The 18,004-nt window shown below is 33.3% G+C and overlaps 2 protein-coding genes and 1 long non-coding RNA gene across 3 annotated transcripts in view; 1 reads left to right on the forward strand and 2 right to left on the reverse strand.

Annotated features, from left to right (window-relative positions):
- The window catches only part of Rgk3 (Rad, Gem/Kir family member 3), a 117,753-nt gene extending 115,039 nt beyond the window's left edge, over window positions 1-2,714 (forward strand). The window contains exon 4 of the mRNA XM_071595023.1: window positions 715-2,714. Within this exon, the coding sequence (XP_071451124.1) occupies window positions 715-992 (278 nt within the window). The 3' untranslated portion in view covers window positions 993-2,714. The remainder of the gene's footprint in view (window positions 1-714) is intronic.
- Window positions 2,715-7,939: 5,225 nt separating this feature from the next.
- ncd (non-claret disjunctional) lies at window positions 7,940-12,648 on the reverse strand. The gene is made up of 7 exons (XM_071595401.1): window positions 12,622-12,648; window positions 12,441-12,563; window positions 11,886-12,044; window positions 11,625-11,771; window positions 11,328-11,493; window positions 9,108-9,244; window positions 7,940-8,299 (listed from the first exon to the last, which is right to left on the reverse strand). The coding sequence occupies exons 1-7, from the start codon at window positions 12,646-12,648 to the stop codon at window positions 8,105-8,107; spliced, it is 954 nt and encodes a 317-aa protein (XP_071451502.1). The 3' UTR covers window positions 7,940-8,104.
- A 1,292-nt stretch (window positions 12,649-13,940) lies between these two features.
- LOC139696743 (uncharacterized) lies at window positions 13,941-15,277 on the reverse strand. The gene is made up of 3 exons (XR_011702651.1): window positions 15,176-15,277; window positions 14,948-15,100; window positions 13,941-14,028 (listed from the first exon to the last, which is right to left on the reverse strand). It is a non-coding gene; the product is annotated as an uncharacterized lncRNA (long non-coding RNA).
- Window positions 15,278-18,004: the final 2,727 nt, after the last annotated feature.

Below are 18,004 nucleotides of genomic sequence, written 5' to 3' on the forward strand. Positions count from 1 at the left end.
ATAATTTTTTTACTGCATCCTAAGGTGCAATTGTTTGTTAGATGATAGTATATGTATTTGCATGTGTGTAAAATGAAAGGATTTTTTGCATGAATGTATATGCCAATGTGGGTATAGTTTTGCATGGATGTGTTGTTTTTGCATGTGGTTTTGTTCCCTTTTACAGGTAATGACCTAACGCCCCCCGGCCACACTCCCTTGTGGCAGCTTGTGGGGTAGATGTATTGTTTATTGATAGAAATGAGCTCTTACGGCTAGTAGTATATAATAAATTTGAAACTCCAATAGCCGTAAACAGTTTACAACAGTTTAAAACTGTTTACGGCTATTGGAGTTTCAAATTTATTAGATGTATTGTTTGTCACAAATCGATCATGTATACTTTCCACATTATCACGCTTGAATCCAAAATATTGAAGACAATTTGTGTGCATCTTGTTTCTTCTCCAAAGGATATATCATGTCATATACGCAGCATACTTTTTCATGGCATAATTGTGTTCGATTGGGACCTCAGAAACTCCTAGGTTCAATATTAAAAGGCAGTTCATTTCTTCAAATACTGTCTTTATTATTCAAGCTCAAATGTTCAAGATAGTTTCATATGTTTATTTATATGAAATATTTTTGAATTCAATAAAAATATTTAGTGCATGAATACACTTTAAGCCATATTATCAGAATCCTAAGCAAAATATTTTTCTCTTTGCACAGATGGAAAATGTCTTGCCTGCACTTATCGTGCCAAGTTCATTGAAATATCTGTTGGGATCAATCACAATGTGGATGAATTGCTAGTAGGAATCCTGAGTCAGATACGCCTGAAGAATGAGCAGTTTAAAAACAAAGGTGCGGGTGATGGTGGCGGATCTCATTGGTACAAGAGCCGAGGTGTGGTTCGAGCCAGTATGAAGGCTCGTCAAGTTTTCACATGGCTCTTTGGTAAAGAGGACTCCAAGTTCAAAAACTGTGAAAACCTACATGTGCTCTAATGAGAAAGTGAGTAAGTGATGGTAAGGCCCACATTTTACATGGCCCTTTAATCATGTATGCATATATAAATTAGAAGGAAAGTAACCAAAAATAAACAGTGGTGATATGAAAAGTTTGTAAGTCCAGGTTTTCCTGATTCTAAGCAGTTCTTCCCTTACAAATCATATCACACAGTTACATGCCAACTGATGGAACATTCTCCATGACATGAATGAATAATTTGATTTGAGGAAACTATAATTTTTTTTCCACTGGCAATTTGTGGTTTTGAATTGTCTTTTGGTGCAATGCAAATTGGTGAATACTTTTTATATGTAACGTCGGCAAGGTGCATTGTATTATAATGTGACTATGGATCAAATTAATCTGAGGAACATGAAATTTTGCTATGTTCTATTTTCAAAAACATCTCAATGGCAGTAACTTTTATTTTTACAGAGTACAGTATAACCGCATACTACACTGCATTATTTAAATAGACTTTTAACTAAACTTGACTTCTGCAAAATACATAATAGTGACATCTCTGATTAGCCCTGGTGAGCTTTCAAATCGGTAAAATGGGTAATATCAAGTTCTCATATGACATTTTCAATAGTGTGAAAATGTACAGGCTTGAATATGCAAAGGAACTCTACTTTTGGATTGCAGGAATGTATATTTTAAAGCATAAGCATATGCATCTCCTAAACTAAACTGTCTACTTTTTCTGTCTACATGAGAAGATACTGACATAATACTATAATGTAAGAAAAAAAGAAAACCTATGTTAATTCATGCCTACTAATATTTGTCCAGTAGGTCATTAGTAAACATATCAGTGATATTGAGCAGAATGTCATCATGTAGGTACCTTCTTCTATAATGCTGCCACAAATATCTGACATGTTAAGTGTGCCTCTGAAAGTCCAGTATGCTTGTTAAAGACATGTGGTATTTGTTACTTGACTGCTATAATATTTTAATCATTAGGTAGGCAAATTTTCAAGCTTTTATTTTAACTGGAAGCCATTTTATAAATTAAATGGGAAATTACACAGATATGACTGTTCTGTGCTGTTGTACCATGCTGAGATTTTCAGATTTTTTTAATTTGGAAGCCTTCATTGAAATGGCTGTTGAATTTAAATCATGATCCTTTCAAGATTTTTTAAAGTTTTTTTTTGTCCTGAAAGCGTCGCTTGGCATGTAAATATTAAGGACAATACTGGAATATTGTAGCTTTTTAGAAATTTAACAATTTCACAATGAAATTAATATATATATATATATATTTAAGTGCAGCAAATATGTTGTCAACTTGATAAAATAAAGATAAAATGATGGTGTTACCTATGTAATAGTGAAAAATTTGTCACATTATGAAAACAAAAAAGTGAGCCTAATAGGGTGATTATTGAATTGCCATGCTGAGAAATTTGGGGATCAATGTTTGAAACTACTCCCAGTGGATAAAGGGTATCACTGAGATAAGGAAACAAGGTGGTGTATCCGAGTGTGTAGTTGTTCATTTTGCTGAATTCTGCCTGAGAATTAGCAATATTTATCAGAAGTGATGTTTAGTTGTTGAGTGCTCAAATGGTTTTCAAGATAAAATTTCACGAATGCTCTTTAAAGTTAGATGTATGATAATAATCATTTTGATGGGCTCTTGATTCCCATGAATTGAGAGTTACCTTAAAATGATTTTAATGGAAATAAAGCTGGTGATCATTATGAAATATCCTCTGAATGCTGACCATTATCATTTATATTCATGAATTTAACTGAGTTTGCACACAAACTAAATGTGATGGATATTTCAGAATATATTTCTTAACAGTTTAGCATGAACACCAATTTTCACCAAACTAAGATTTTTGGAAGAGAAATCTGTAAAAAAAAATGTCATGAAAATAGTGATTTTCTGGAATTATGATATATATGATAGTTAGAATATCAAAGTGCCTTTTTTGAGTATTTTTGTATTATACATTCATCTTACACTTAATTAGGTACATTCATTAATCCCACTGGTTTAATCATTGTGGTGATTTGAAATGATCTTGAGAATTTTGGCAGTTTTTTCATTGCCTTTCCGATCAGTAACTAAGCCATCTTAAGGTATCAATCACCAGTGAGTTCCAAAGGGTAATAAAAAGAAATACTAGATGTGTTTTTGACCTGGGTATTGCATTGATTTTTAATTAAAATTTTGAGGTTACTGCATTTAAAAAAAACAAATGTTATGCATATTTTCTCTTTTATAAAAAGCCGACCTGATATTTTGAAAGATTTTACATAATAAGTGAACAGTAAGAAGGGCTACCAATGACATTATTTTTATGTTTGGTTGGTCCTCCCAAGTAGTTGGCCTGCTGCAATCTATGACACATGGAAGGTTTTCAGTATGGGCAAGAGTATTTCTGCCTGTGAAGCAAAGGCAGCTGCTTTTTCAAGGTAGCAAATAGCAGGAAATGCAGCGTTAAGTGGGATAAGCTTAATTTTATATATATATATATATATATGTATATATATATATATATATATATATATATATATATATATATATATATTAATATATATATATATATATATATATATATATATATATATATGTATATATATATATATATGTATATATATATATATATATATATATATATATATATATATATATGTATATATATGTATATATATGTGTGTATATATATATATATATATATATATATGTATATATATGTATATATATGTATATATATGTATATATATGTGTGTGTATATATATATATATATATATATATATATATATATATATATATATATATATATATATATATATATCTGTTAAAACACTAAGGGATTATTCATGAATGTTATGGACTATTCAAAAAGGCGATATAAAAGTTCCACATTAGACAATGGAGTAAAATTAGTTTACCTCAAGTTACATCACTTTATTGTGCATAGCTATATGCTGCACCTCATATGTCTTAACTTTTTCCCTGAGTTGAATACATTCTTCCTGAAAATTCTTCAAATTTGTCTCAGTCTGCAAAAACATTTCTCCCTGCGAAGAGAAAGCAGCTTCCTGTCGATAATTTGTAGATTTCACTTCTTCAAACTCGCATGATAAAATCCTAAGTCTTTCCTCCTTTATTACTAGACCATGATTTGCACTTTCAAGGGATGATGATGTCTGCCTCAAAATTCGCTCATTCTCATCATGCTTAATTTGTAACGTTTTGGCCCTCTTTGAACTGCAAATGTAGCCAACATTCAGACTTCAAATTTGTTGTCTTTTCCCCGAAGGTAGAGTGGAAGATCCGTTGGTCAATAAATGGCAAGCCATAACAAATATGAAAGGAATATCCAGCAATGTAACCACAGTTAACCAACCTGAGTTCTGATTCCAAAAACTGAACTTTATCCACCAAGTTTTGATTTTGGCTGTTTCAAATTAACAAACTCAGATTTATTGGTCTTTATGGCCTCCTTTTTTTTAAATCCCTTTCATCAGCCAATGTCAGTTTGCCTTCTGGTTCAAAGTAAAAACTATTAAAAAAAATAATACATCTATATCACAGTTTGTGTTAATGAAATAGCCTGGTTATACCAGGGGAGCTGCAGGAAACAAACCAAAATCGTTCAAAACAGGACTATTCCACTGAAGTCAGGACATGGTGCAGTTCTAGTTTTTCCCAAGTGTACCTATACAATTCAAAAACATTAATGGGACCCATGGTGATCCTTCCAGTAAGTTCATTGATTGTCTTGCCTTTAAGCCAAGTATCTACACAAAGCCAAAATTTTTACAATCAGAACATGAGGACAGTGTTTGAGATCGTGCTCTACAACCAGCCTCCTCTAAATATTTCATTATGTTCAATGTCTTTATTATTTAATGATCCAGATAATGGTAACTACTATCATGCTTCAATACTGCTAAAGCCCTGTGGTAAGCAATCAATTAATTGACATATATTTTATCAGCAAGATGCATGAGAGTCCATCAGTTTCATATAGGAAATCAAAATTGATTGGTTTTATTATAATACGCCCATACACACGCATCTCCATATTGAAGGGCATGTTCCCCATATTATAAGGGACCCACCAGATTGTGTACATGGCCATAAAGTGCTGTGCATGTCTTTATACAAAACTGTTGGGAATTTTTGTTTGGGATAAAAACTTGAATGATTGAATGGCACTGACTATTATTGTGTAAGCTTATGTCCCCCATAATACATATATATATTTAATAAAAGAATAATAATTATGTACGAAAAGAACAATAAGTAATGTGTATAAACAGTTAATATAGATTTGGTTGTATTGTTTACCTATGTGTAATGTTTCTTTTGGTGTGATATAAGAAACATTGATTGCCATTAAGCTCGAGTTTAATGTGACCAATAAAAATGTAGAAATGAGAAGTTGTAGCATATGCAAAATACATATATATATATAAATATATATACATACATTTATAAAATTTTATGTCTGCATTCAGACTCAAATTTTATCCAGGTGGAATTGATTGAACACTTGTTAATCAGCACTCAGTGTGTAATAATTTGTACTTTTCTGCCTCTTTAACTATCCCAGGTATATTTACCATGAAAGCCTAAATATATATCCCATGAACACTTATGTGAAACATTTCCTCTATTCGAGTGCATTGATTTGGCCGAGTTTGTAAAAGAACACAGGGAAATAAGATAATTCTGATTGAGTATATCAATATTATTTATTGCTTTAGATTGGTAAAAATACAGTATGTGTGGACTTCTGAGTGTTATTTTAATATGTAAATGTAAATAAAATGCCTATGATTTCTTAAAGATGTTTTTCAATACCCATCTTTGAAATCCATAATGAAATACAATTTATCCCAAAAATCAGTAATGAAATAAAATAATCCCAGTTATCCATCTGACAGATTATTATTTAAACTTAAAAAGATACCATCATAGTGGATAGGTGATGTAGAACAGGTTGCATTATTTTCCTCCATTTGAAAGTAAGGTAAAACTAACTTGAAATCTGAAATATTAATTATCAATTGAAATGAAATTATTGACTACTATTATTCCATACACGACCCAGGCTTCGACTTTGGATGTAATTATCAACGTCAAACCTGGGTTGTGTTTTTAAATAAAGTGTGTAGAATTACAAAATCAATAATTTCATTTCAATATGTTAAGCAAATTCCATAATGTTACACAGGAGACAACAAATTTTATTAATTGTGAAGGTGTAATAACAACCATTGGAAAAGCCTTTGCAAACAAGGATGTCTGCTAGCAAACTTTTAACACATTTCTAGTTTTTCAGGAAGGATTCACAATTTTTTAGGGCATTCCACATCCCAAAAACGTCTAATTTGGGCAAATATTGCTAACATGCAGTAATTATTGACTCTAGGAATCAGAAATAAAAAGGAATAGTTTGTAGTTTCTTGGTGATATTGGGCATATAACATTATGCATATCCTGTTCCATTCTCTTAGTATGTTGAAAATATGAAGTTATTACCCCATCCTGATCAGAAATATGCTTTCAATCACAGGTTATTGAGTGAAAAAGCAAGAAAATATGAATATTCAAGCTGAATTTTTCATAATGTAGCAGCAGCTGCCAAAATAAACAACCCAATGCCTGAGTCACTTAACAAGTCCTTAAGTTTTGCCTTAAAGCAACTTAAAACCAAAATATTTTCAACTACAATTGACACAAAAAACCTCTCTTTCAAAGTGAAATTGTTGCAAGATTATTAAAATGGCTCAAGATTCTAGTCAAACTTTACTGGAAACTTTTCAAGGAAAAAATTGAGTGTGATGTGAAAGGTATTTTATCATTATAATTATAGTATTTATTTCTCCTACAACTACTCTAATGGTACCTCTATAATGATTCAACTTTTTTATCAATAAAAAGGGGAGCATATGCCATTGTTCACCAACATGGAATTTTTTTTGAATGTGGAATTGGAAATAAAGCCTCTGCTTGCTTGCAATTCCATGGGCCTTCAAGAAGTGTTAAGCCCGAAACAGCAGGCTAAATGTGATGTGGAGATCATGGTTAACTATAGCATCATATCTTGCTTACGAGGCATCACCCTAATAACGAAGTAGTAATCCATGTTAAAAATATACCATTTAATGATAATTCTGAGTGCAGTTTTACCAAATTTTGAAGCGTCGACAAAAATTAATGTTTCTAGACTAGCTCTCCAGTAAAAAGGAAGTAGGCACATATCATTAATGATGAACTATTTATTTTGATTCTTTTTTGCTCTTACAAATCAAGTTTGTATCCCGATCATTCCGCAATAGAAGAAAAGATGAACATGATCAAGGTGGCGTTAAACAATGTATAGATAATTTGTTTGAATAAACCTTTTTCACAATTATTTTTTTTGCATGAATGCATTATTATATTTTACATTTATTTATATGGTAAAATTTGTTTCATAAATTAATTTTGCTTTACGAGAGAGACCTCAGAATAAACTATGGTCATTGTACAAGGTTCCACTGTACAATACTTAATTATGCATTCGTTGATAGATAGATACTCCAGTTTTGAAAATACATAAAAATCAAAATGAATAGGAAGTCTTACTCTTAAGACATAAAAAACAATTTGGTTTCATTTTCAAGGATTAGCTAATTTTAATGTCATGTTTGTGTATGCACACATAAATCAATCATCAATTACAATTTTTAACATGAGTCATTTTAAAAATTTACAATCAATTTTTGATCACATACATGTACACTACTTCAATTTTATTTTTTAATGTGAAATAAAATTGTCATATTTACAATGCAAAATTCAATGACTGGTGACAACTTCAAAAATTAACATAAAATATACACGTTGAATCATAAAATATGAGCAAAAAAGAAAAATGTCATGCTACAACTGAACAAGCCATTACACCAAAAACAGATACTTTTAGTTTTATAGAAAAAAATATTTAAAAAAATACAATAATGTACAGCAATTATTAATATATTTGTTCCCCCACATTTAAAATATTGCAAAGAGGTATTAATATTGCGATTGTTTCATTTTTTTTTTGATATTGCAGCAACTCAGGAGCTAAAAAGTGAACAATCTCATTTTGTCTTCCGCCGAGCTTGCCCAATGTGGCACTCACTCACTCTGGTTGCAAACCTCAGAGAATTGAGTGTCTCCTCTACACACTCCTCCCTTGGAGACAGGTTGATCAGCATGAGTGTTTTGGAATTCCCACCGAGACTTGGCTGTAGCAAATGGGTCAACTTGGAATTCCTATAAGGCACGTGCTCATTCTGAAACAGCACCACAGGCATTATATCATTCATAGGAAAAAAATCAGTAATTAATAGATTCATGACCAAAAATGGAACCAATTGATTACAAATGCCATGAATTGGCGTTATTATCCAATTAACCTGCATTATTCTTGGTAGCACTAACTTTTGTGAAATGAATGAAATTGTAAAATTTTCTCATTCCTCTTATTCAGGTGAAATCTATCACCACAAAGGTTTCCACAAATTATTTTTTTCAAACACCAGCACAGGAAGCATCATTCATTTTGGAATTATCAGTATGGCCTATCATTAACTGATATTACAGATGTTAATTTCTCAATGAGTCAGCTTTTATCCATTTAATCTTATTTGAGAAAATTATTTTTATGCAATTCTTTTAATTTAATTATTTTTAATTTGGTGAGTCATTTAGGCTAACTACATCATGTCCTAATTGGTCTTTATTGATAGATGGGAAGGATTTAATTTGTTTGAATTAAAAATATTAAACTTGAATAATTTCTATGACCTACAGCAATGAAGTTTCAAGACCAGTAATCATTATATATAATAAATGAGTTTTACATTGCAGTATTTCCTCAGTAATTCATACACCAGAAGCATCATGAATAAATACAAAATTCAAAAATATCAGAATGTTCTCCAGAAGAGTAGGTAGCAACATTCATGAAGTAAGTTATTCCTCACTAACTAAAACATTTTCAACATTACGCAACAATATACCAATGGTTTAACCAGTATCAATGTATCGGTTGTTTAGATTTGCTTAAAAAAATATAAGCAAAATACTTCAGTTCCATACCTTAAGTGATAATGCCAAAATCACATTTCCCAGATTGGAAAGGGATTTATTTATATTTTTCGTTTCAGTCACCCTTAAATTCTCTGTTATATCGACTAGCCTCTCAGATCCAGCCAAATCCACCAGGCTTAAAATGGCTGTGAAGAGATAAACATATAAGTCAAATTCATTTTCATACAGTTCCAAATTTACTAATTAAAAAAATGAGAAATTTAGTATTTATCCACAAAATAAAGTTTTTCTTAATGATGCATGGCGAAACTCACAGATTTATCTTTACATACAGAACACCAGAGAGAAATAAGATGACCCTTATCAGTTGAAACCCATATTGTTTATTAAATGTCTTTAGAAAAACGCTAAAATTATATCTTGTATTATATATAGTATATTCTATCTTGTATACCACATCAAGCCAAAAAATGTGAAGCTTATTCAAAACATAAGCAGACATTTTCACATAAAACATTAAAATAAAAATCACACACAACCAGTTTTACCAGGGAGAAAATTGGACTACACATATCTAAGCAGCCATTATATCTTTGCGGCATAGAAAACCGTTGCATGTTGAGCATGGAGGCTGAATACAATAAAACCTTGTTAATTTAAGCAACCTTCATTCAAAAGTCATATAATTCATACATTGAAGCAGACCCAAAGAAAAGCAAAGAAATTTGCTTGCCTTTTAAAAGGGTAAATTGAAAAATGTCTGCCATGAAATTTGAGGACGCGATCTAGTGCCATGGCCCACGACAATATACTTCATTTTAAAGTCGTTCCCATAGGTGCAGCAGCTTCAACTACTTGCTTATAACAAAGGATTTGGTTTAAAATAAAACAGCATCATGTTGGTTCTTCAATCCTCCTTTCACAGGCCGGACCCGGTGGCAGCAGGGTATCATCCTTGCCTACCAGCCTAGAGGTCGCGGGTTCGATTCCCGCCTAGGTGGATTTTCCTGCATCTAGGGCTTGGTTGTATGTGATCGTCTTCAATGTAATGTTAGGGTTAGGTGGAAGAAGGGACTATAGGTCTCAAACTCACCCAATTAAGTCGATAAATAAATTCACAAGCAACTACTTTTTGCTTACTCAATGGTCCAGATGAAGCACAGGGGAGATCATACTACCAGAGATGGTTGCACAAGGTTCATTTATGGACCGTGGAGTAAGATGCATTTTCAATATTAAAAATGGCATCATTTGGTGAGAAAGAGTAGTGTATGTAGTCATTAATTTTTCAACTTGTGTGATTTAAAATCCATTGTAACTTAAAATCAATGAGGAGTGACACGTGGTGGTCTAAGAGTTTGAATGCATCTCATGTAATTCCAATTGGAAAAATTACTGCAAAATTGCACTCTAGAGAGTAATAATTGGAAGCACTTGCCCAAATTGTACGTCTCAACACCACCTCCACATGAGGAACTAATTCCAAAAATTAACAAGTGACACAACAACCCTGAAATCATGGTCCACCTCATGACCACAGACCCACCAAATTTGCCTCCAATGACACAATTCATCTTTCAAAATTTCAATACGAAGGAAAACAACACATGATATTTTTATTAATAACTAAGTTATTTTCCCACTATTTCAAATCATGAATTACAATAAATAACACTTTCATGATCCATGATGATGGTCCAAAACAAGAGCTTCTGTGAACAGGATCATGCTAAGTATGGACACATGTCAACTAGTCAAAAGCCAAAAAGATTCTCTCACGGTAACAGTACTGACGGTAACAATGGAACACGAGCACACTGATATAAAGTGCTCCATAAAATGACAAACTTTGGTTTGATTAGATATACATTTAGGTAATTGTTCAGAATATTCATTAAACAGTATTCCTGGGGAATGGACTTTTTCTATGATTCCGCTTCAGCTTCTCTGATGGCCTGGTTGCGGAAAGTAAAATGGCTGATTTTGGTGATTCAAGAACATGATGAAGAAATATAAAGGCTGGGGGGAAAATCAATGCAGCGCATGCCACTGTGCTACCAAATCCAAACCAGGAGTTTTTTTCCTCCGAAACTCAAAGGACCCTGCTTGTGAAGGATTTCATGGCAAAGAGTTGGCATAATAATCTGCATCTCACAGCACCATAGTGAAGATTAGGTATTTTACAATGCTATTTATATATGCAGCAATTAGTTTGCTTACAGATAACGCCTACATTTCATTGGATAAATTAGTCTTTAGCATACTTACAATCAGTGCCCTTTCCTGTATCACTATTTGATACTTGTAACCGAAGCTTGAAAATAAAATGTGACCTCGATGAATGGCTATTATGAACCGTTGCTGCCACAGCTCTGTTTGTACGAGCAATGTTCAGCAATTCATTCACTTGAAATGCTGAATTCACGGGTTCCACCTAGTTAAAAAAACAAATATAGTCATGAAAAACAATTCAAATATCCACCCACAAACTAATGTAACGTGTCAAGGTCAAATGACTTTAGCAAAAAAATATTAGTATGCAGAGAAACTAAAATATCACAACACCTTTAAGTTGGTCACAACCATATCGCCTCCAGGTGACGAGGGATTTCTTATTTCACATGATTTAGTTGACTGGCCAACATCTAATAAATCATGAACTTGCTCATTGTATATTTCCAAAAAGGACGCTTCCACTTGGTAAGTCCACCCCTGCAATAATATAACACTTGTTATTAGCCTCTTTGCCATGTGAATAATTAATGTTCTAAAAATGTGACCATGGAGATACTACACCAATTTAGGATTACACATTTAGTCGCGTACCAATTTGGCCAATTCTTCCAGTTTTGCAAAAATCAAATCCACACTCCGTGGAATCATGCCTCTGACTTCCTGGCCCAAACCCCCTTCCATTGTGTACGTCTTGCCAGAACCTGTTTGCCCATATGCAAATACGCACACATTATACCCATCGATGACAGACTGCAAAAGACATACATAATTAATAAGTATATGTCATAGTGTTATTAATTAATATTCAATTGAAAAAATAGCAAATATAGAATGTTTCAATTTAAAGAAAATCAATTCTTGCTGAATTAAGTTTTATTTTGCTTTTGTGAAGTGATATTTCAAGGTGATGTAGCTACAACTTCCAAAAATCCGCAAATAAATTAATAGTTGAAACAAAAGCTTGCTGTGTCGGGGATTTGCAAACAGTTTAATGAACCAAATGGGCATCATTGCTATTATTAACCAGATATATTACAATAGACTTAAAAATTGAAAAGATAGTTATAAAAATACACTAAAGATAAGAGCAATTCAGCCATCAACAATAGCATTTGTGGAGCTGAATAATACATTTAATACAAGTACCTGGACTAGTTCAGAAAGATCTTCAAATAAGTCAGCTTGAACAGCTGAGGGAGGGAAAACTCGATCAAAAGAAAAGGAGTTCTTCAGTTTTTTTGGACCTAAAAGGAAAACAAGATTATTTCCCTTTACACAAATTGCTAAAATTATACAACTATAATTTTAGAGTTATGCAAATTATTACCTTTGAAAACTTCAAGAGAATTCTCATCTACATAGTTTAAGTGCTCTGTTGAACTGTTCTTTTCGCTTTCTGCAGGCAGGAGAGGTCTTACTCGACAGAACACCCTAATATTGCCCTAGAAAAGGTAAAAGGGCCATCGTTTTAATAACTGATGGAATGATTAATTCATTACTAATTCTTGTAAAAATTTTTACATGTCAGTCATTCAGCCACAAGAGAATGAAGGAAGTAGATTTTTAAGACATTATAATTTTAATAAAAATTAAGCAATCAAATTGGTTACTGTGAACAATTTATGAGGGAGCTACAGTTTAAAGTATCCAGAGAATGCTGATTTTAGAGGCATCCCCTTGATATCCATTTTTATGGTATCACAACCGGTTTTTGAAATAACTGTACTAAATGTAATGCAATGGAGGCAGTGCGCTTTTGATAGATAAACTACCTAAGCACTGCTGCATTTCTAAACCTCATGAAACATGACATAGAAGAAACACTCTAAAATATGGATTACAATAAACAATTCTTCAACTTCACATTTAAGCTGCCCAATTTCACTCTTATTACCTCCCCATGTTAAACAAAATCCACACATAAGAACCATAAAATTTTCTACAAATATGCATCTATTCTATAGGCAAACACGCAATGTCCGGTGGGGTTTCCTTCATCATATATCCCTTAAAGCGTATGGGGAGTATTCATGAATGTGGTGTATCATTTAAGAAGGCAATAGAAGTTCCAGATTCAGATGGACACTGGAGTTAAATTAGCTTACCTTGAGTTCCATCACTTTATTGTGCATAGCTTTACGCTGCACCTCATATGTCTTCACTTTTTCCTGAAGTTTAATGCATTCTTCCTGAAAATGCTTCAAATTTGCCTCAGTCTGCAACAATGTTTCTGCCTGCGAAGAGAAGGCAGCTTCCCGTCGATAATTTGTAGATTTCAGTTCTTCAAACTCACAAGATAAAATTTTAAGTCTTTCCTCCTTTATTGCTAGACTATGATTTGCACTTTCAAGCGATGATGATGTCTGCCTCAAAATTCGCTCATTCTCATCACTCTTAATTTGTAACGTTTCGGCTCTCTCTTTGCACTGTGAATGTAGCCTACGTTCAGACTCCAAATTTGTTGTCTTCTCCCTGAAGATAGAGTGGAAGATGAGTAGGTCAATAAATGGCAAGTCATAATAAATATGAAAGAAATGACGAACAATTTAACCACAGTTAACCAACCTGAGTTCTGCTTCCAAAAACTGAACTTTATCCATCAAGTTCTGGTTTTGGCTTTTTAAATTAACAATCTCAGATTTATTGGTCTGTATGGCTTCCTTCATTTTTAAATTCCTTTCATCTGCCAATTTCAGCTTGCCTTTCATGTCCCAGGGAGGCAATTTTCCCTTTTCTAATCAAAAGAGAAAATAATCGTCAATCAAGATAGATGAAAGGACAGGACTGAAAATGAGTCCCAAACTTATTTCATTAAACCCTTCCTAACAGTGCAAACCAGGAGCATAAAAATTCGTAAATGGACAAGAATTATAAAGAACATGAATTTAATTGATTAGGATAGGTAAAAGAGAGCAGAATTGCTGCTCAATTCTTGATTTTGACCTCTCTTGTCTCAGCAAAAAGCCTAAACTAATCATTGGCGAAAACTTATTTATTTAGTTATTGATTGTAACAAAGTTTAAAAACAGTGAAAATGGGTGGATTTTGTGAACAGATGTCAATAATAGATGATAGGATTGATTGATTGTCAAACGATTGAGCATTTACCTGAGAATGGGCCAAAGTGAATGTTGTTTCCTAAACTTGAAACACATGCCAATTAAGAAATCTCATCTGCAATATCTGGAGTATCAGAGGAAAAATACTTAGCGGTAAACAGGACATGTAAGTTAAGGATACCTGATGCGAATGGTAACATTTGTAATACAAATAAATTATCACGCTGACCTTTCGGAGATCTAGTTTTATTTCTGTGGGCGTTCACTAAAAGTAATAAACATAGATTGAACCATTTCAATTATTTGATAAAACAATTAGTATTCATCTGTATTTCAGAGCGTTTGAAAAATATCCAGAGCTCTACATTGTTCAATATCATAACAATGTTTCCAAATGACAAGACATTTAAATTATTCCTCAGCAAAAATTTATACTATTAAAATGTATTAATGAATATATTTTGGTGGGTGGAAACTAAAGGACAGGCTCCAGGCAGATATTTAGATTTTGTAATCTAGAAAATCTTTGTACTAGAATGACTTAGCTCACTTCAAATCCAGGATAGACATTTTTGTTTTCACACTATTACTCACGATTGGGAGGAGGTGCCATGGCTTGCCTCTTAGCATCTGGAACATTTTCTTGGGTTGCGGTGGCCGGACGTTTCAATAAATTTATTCGAGGCTGAAGAACTGCCTTCGCCGATTTTACGTGCGTGGGGGGCTGGGCCCTCGACATTGTTTTTCCTTCAAGTAGAGCGTTAACATGAGAAAAATCGCTATTTGAAATAGCAAAATATTATTATATTCACCAGAAGTTACCAGACAGAGTCCCGACACTAATCGAAATATCTGCATTTGCCACAATCCGTCCAAGACGCGGTGCACTGAAATTCACTCGAGGGATTCTCGAATTGTTAACTGAAATGTACCATGAAATTCAAACATAATCGGAAAAACTAACAAATCGCAGTATGAAAAATAAGCGCAAATTCAGACAACATAACGAATATACCTGGAGTAGCACTGTCCATTTGGTAAACAGAAGTTCGCGATGTACTTTCGTGAATGAAAACCGTTTGATGTTTTTAACTGCCGTGTCTGAATTTGAATGAACCAATCATATGACGATGCTACTCTAGTGCTGCCATCTAGTGTAGAAACGGTGACTGGAGGAGGACCGTGAATGTTTGTATCCGTAGTCCGCACTGCCCCCTCCTCTCACGTTGTAGTAGTTTTAGGGGAGGCGACTAACAGTTGAGTGCATAGCGAATACTGGAGAGAAACCTGGTATCAGTATCAGCCCACTCTTAACGCTAGGGGCCCGATACTTAACGTCCTATACGAAGGACGGCCCCCAATTCGTAAGTAGGATAGAGTTGCATTGTGTGGGAGATAGAACAAAGTAAGTTGTATTAATCCGTTTGGGAAATGGGAGTGAAGTTAATCCATAAACTATCGAATGTTTGTTCTCAATTTTACCGGTATTACTTTATTCATAATTTCCCATCGCCTTAAGTGGAATGTCCATTTACCATGTTACATCTAATACCAGAAAACTGGGATTATGTCATTATGAGACTGGCAGCAACATGAACTTCGTAATGTCTTACTTTAAAGGAGGATGCAGGTTTCACAGGAAACCCAATGGCAACGACCTTTATAGATCATGAGGGACGTAAGTAATACTTTCCTGCAGCTCAAGACGACAATAGTGCTTCCAATCATGAATATTCTCCCACAATTTTGAGCTTCTTGGCAACAATATGTTTTATTTTTAGTGGTTGTAATCCGTTTGGGAAATAGGGGTGCAGTTAATCCAAAAATTAGCGAATGCTAGTTTCAAAAATCAAGCCTTAATAAAGCGCCCACTAAGTTTTTGTTAGTTTCATGTAGAAATTATGAAACCATGTGGCCCGTCTTATAATTTCCAATTACCCTAATGAAAGGATGATGTTTTCAATTTGCAATATTCAACCAAGCCCCGACCGTCAAAATTTGTGGCTGAATCATTAACTCGTCCTAAAACAACTGTAACTGCTTTTTCGTAGATTTGTAAACCATGCTCTTTGGAAAGAAGACTGCATACGCGTAATGATATATTTCCGTCAGAATTTCCTGATCGAGCGAATTACAGGATTTCTAAATTTCCTTGTGGCATTTTGAGAATTCGCTGAAGTTACTTTTCGTAAAAATTCTAATTTCACCATATTAACCGAAAGATCTTGTGGCGTTTGAATTTAAGGTTTTTCAATCATAAAATTTGCCATGGCTTTTAATTGACAACATTCAAATTATTAAATTGTACGAAAGTTTACTCTTTAGTCTTTTTTGCTTTCAAATAGCCCCCTTTATAGACGATTTCACGTATTATTTAAGCAAAATCGTCAGCACAAGGGTTGTGACAGTTAAAGAGCCTGTGTTTGTATTCCTTTGTACCCTCTCGCGCGGTGATATTGCATTTTAAGACTCTTATGCACCAAACTTTACTTGCCATTTGTTTTCTATATTTTCATATTTGCCTTAGGATCATATATAATTAATACCACTATGAAATTATCCTTAATGGGTTATCTTCTAATTGGGGTGGACAAAGGAAAAATGAAATAGTGTAAACTTATGTTTTTGGTGGGATTCCTTATAGAGTGGCTAGTTATTTTTCCAAAAGAAGTGACTTTTAATGACAAAAACTATTTGAATAATTCATCAACAAAATCAAAATACTATGTTAAACCCGATGATGGAATTGGTGTATTTAAATATAAATACCTCTCCTTGATGTCCTTTATACCAAGTAATGTTGTGAATGAAACCCCTGTATGTTCTGACTGCATACCCTCTTCACTTTCCTTTTCTACCTTGCACCACCATCAATCCTCCATGAACAGTCCACTCAACCATTCATGACTGGCACCATACCTTTAATCTATACCCTCTTCTCTCCCTCCCTTTAATCAGTCACTAACCACCTCCCCCTTCTCCCTAGTTCTCCCACCTAAACGTTCCTTTACAGTCCTTAAATAGCACAATCCCTTGCAATCCTTCCAACCTCACCACAACCCTCCCTAATCTCCTTCAACCACATTCAGGTGTATATGGCAAAAGTCCTGTACTTTGTACCTGATGATGTACCCTGGTAAATGAAACCAGTCTGAAATAATATTATTAAAGTTAATCACTCAAAAAGAATCATTTGCACCCCAATCCTGGGCAATAATTTTTTAGATAGATTTTTATGTGGCATCAGGTTTTTTTGCTATTGAAGTATATAATATTTCCTGATGAAATTCTGAGAATCAAAACAACATAGATTTAAATAGCTCCCTTGGCAGATATTTCCGAGTTTTAATATGTCAATAAATGATATGAAGTAGTGCAAAATCCAAGAATATATTAATGTTCATTCCCAGCATTATTATTATGTGAATTTTTTAATGTAATTTAAGGAATTGTTGATTATTTTCTTTATTAAAACTTATTTAGTGGTGTAAAGAAACATGTTACTGTTTTACATGGTACAGGTTTTTTCATATTACATATTCGTATAAAATTTTTTGTGTTTGTAATAGTTTGTTTCCCTAAGTGCATCGTTTTGAAGGGGTCTTTTAAATGATTTATCAGTGAGGTAATCATTGATTTACAATCACTAAG

The sequence above is a fragment of the Hetaerina americana genome, unplaced genomic scaffold (assembly GCF_022747635.1).
Source record: "Hetaerina americana unplaced genomic scaffold, ioHetAmer1.1.p SCAF_7, whole genome shotgun sequence".
In the NCBI taxonomy this organism is placed as follows: Eukaryota; Metazoa; Arthropoda; class Insecta; order Odonata; family Calopterygidae; genus Hetaerina; species Hetaerina americana.

Coding starts and splice junctions, on each gene's coding strand:
- ncd (XM_071595401.1), bottom strand. CDS start 12,648: ATGAGAATTCTCTTGAAGTTTTCAAAG. Junction 11,772..11,885: donor TGGAAGAATTGGCCAAATTG/GTACGCGACTAA, acceptor ATATTATTGCAG/GGGTGGACTTACCAAGTGGA. Junction 8,300..9,107: donor TTTTGGCATTATCACTTAAG/GTATGGAACTGA, acceptor GTGCTGTTTCAG/AATGAGCACGTGCCTTATAG.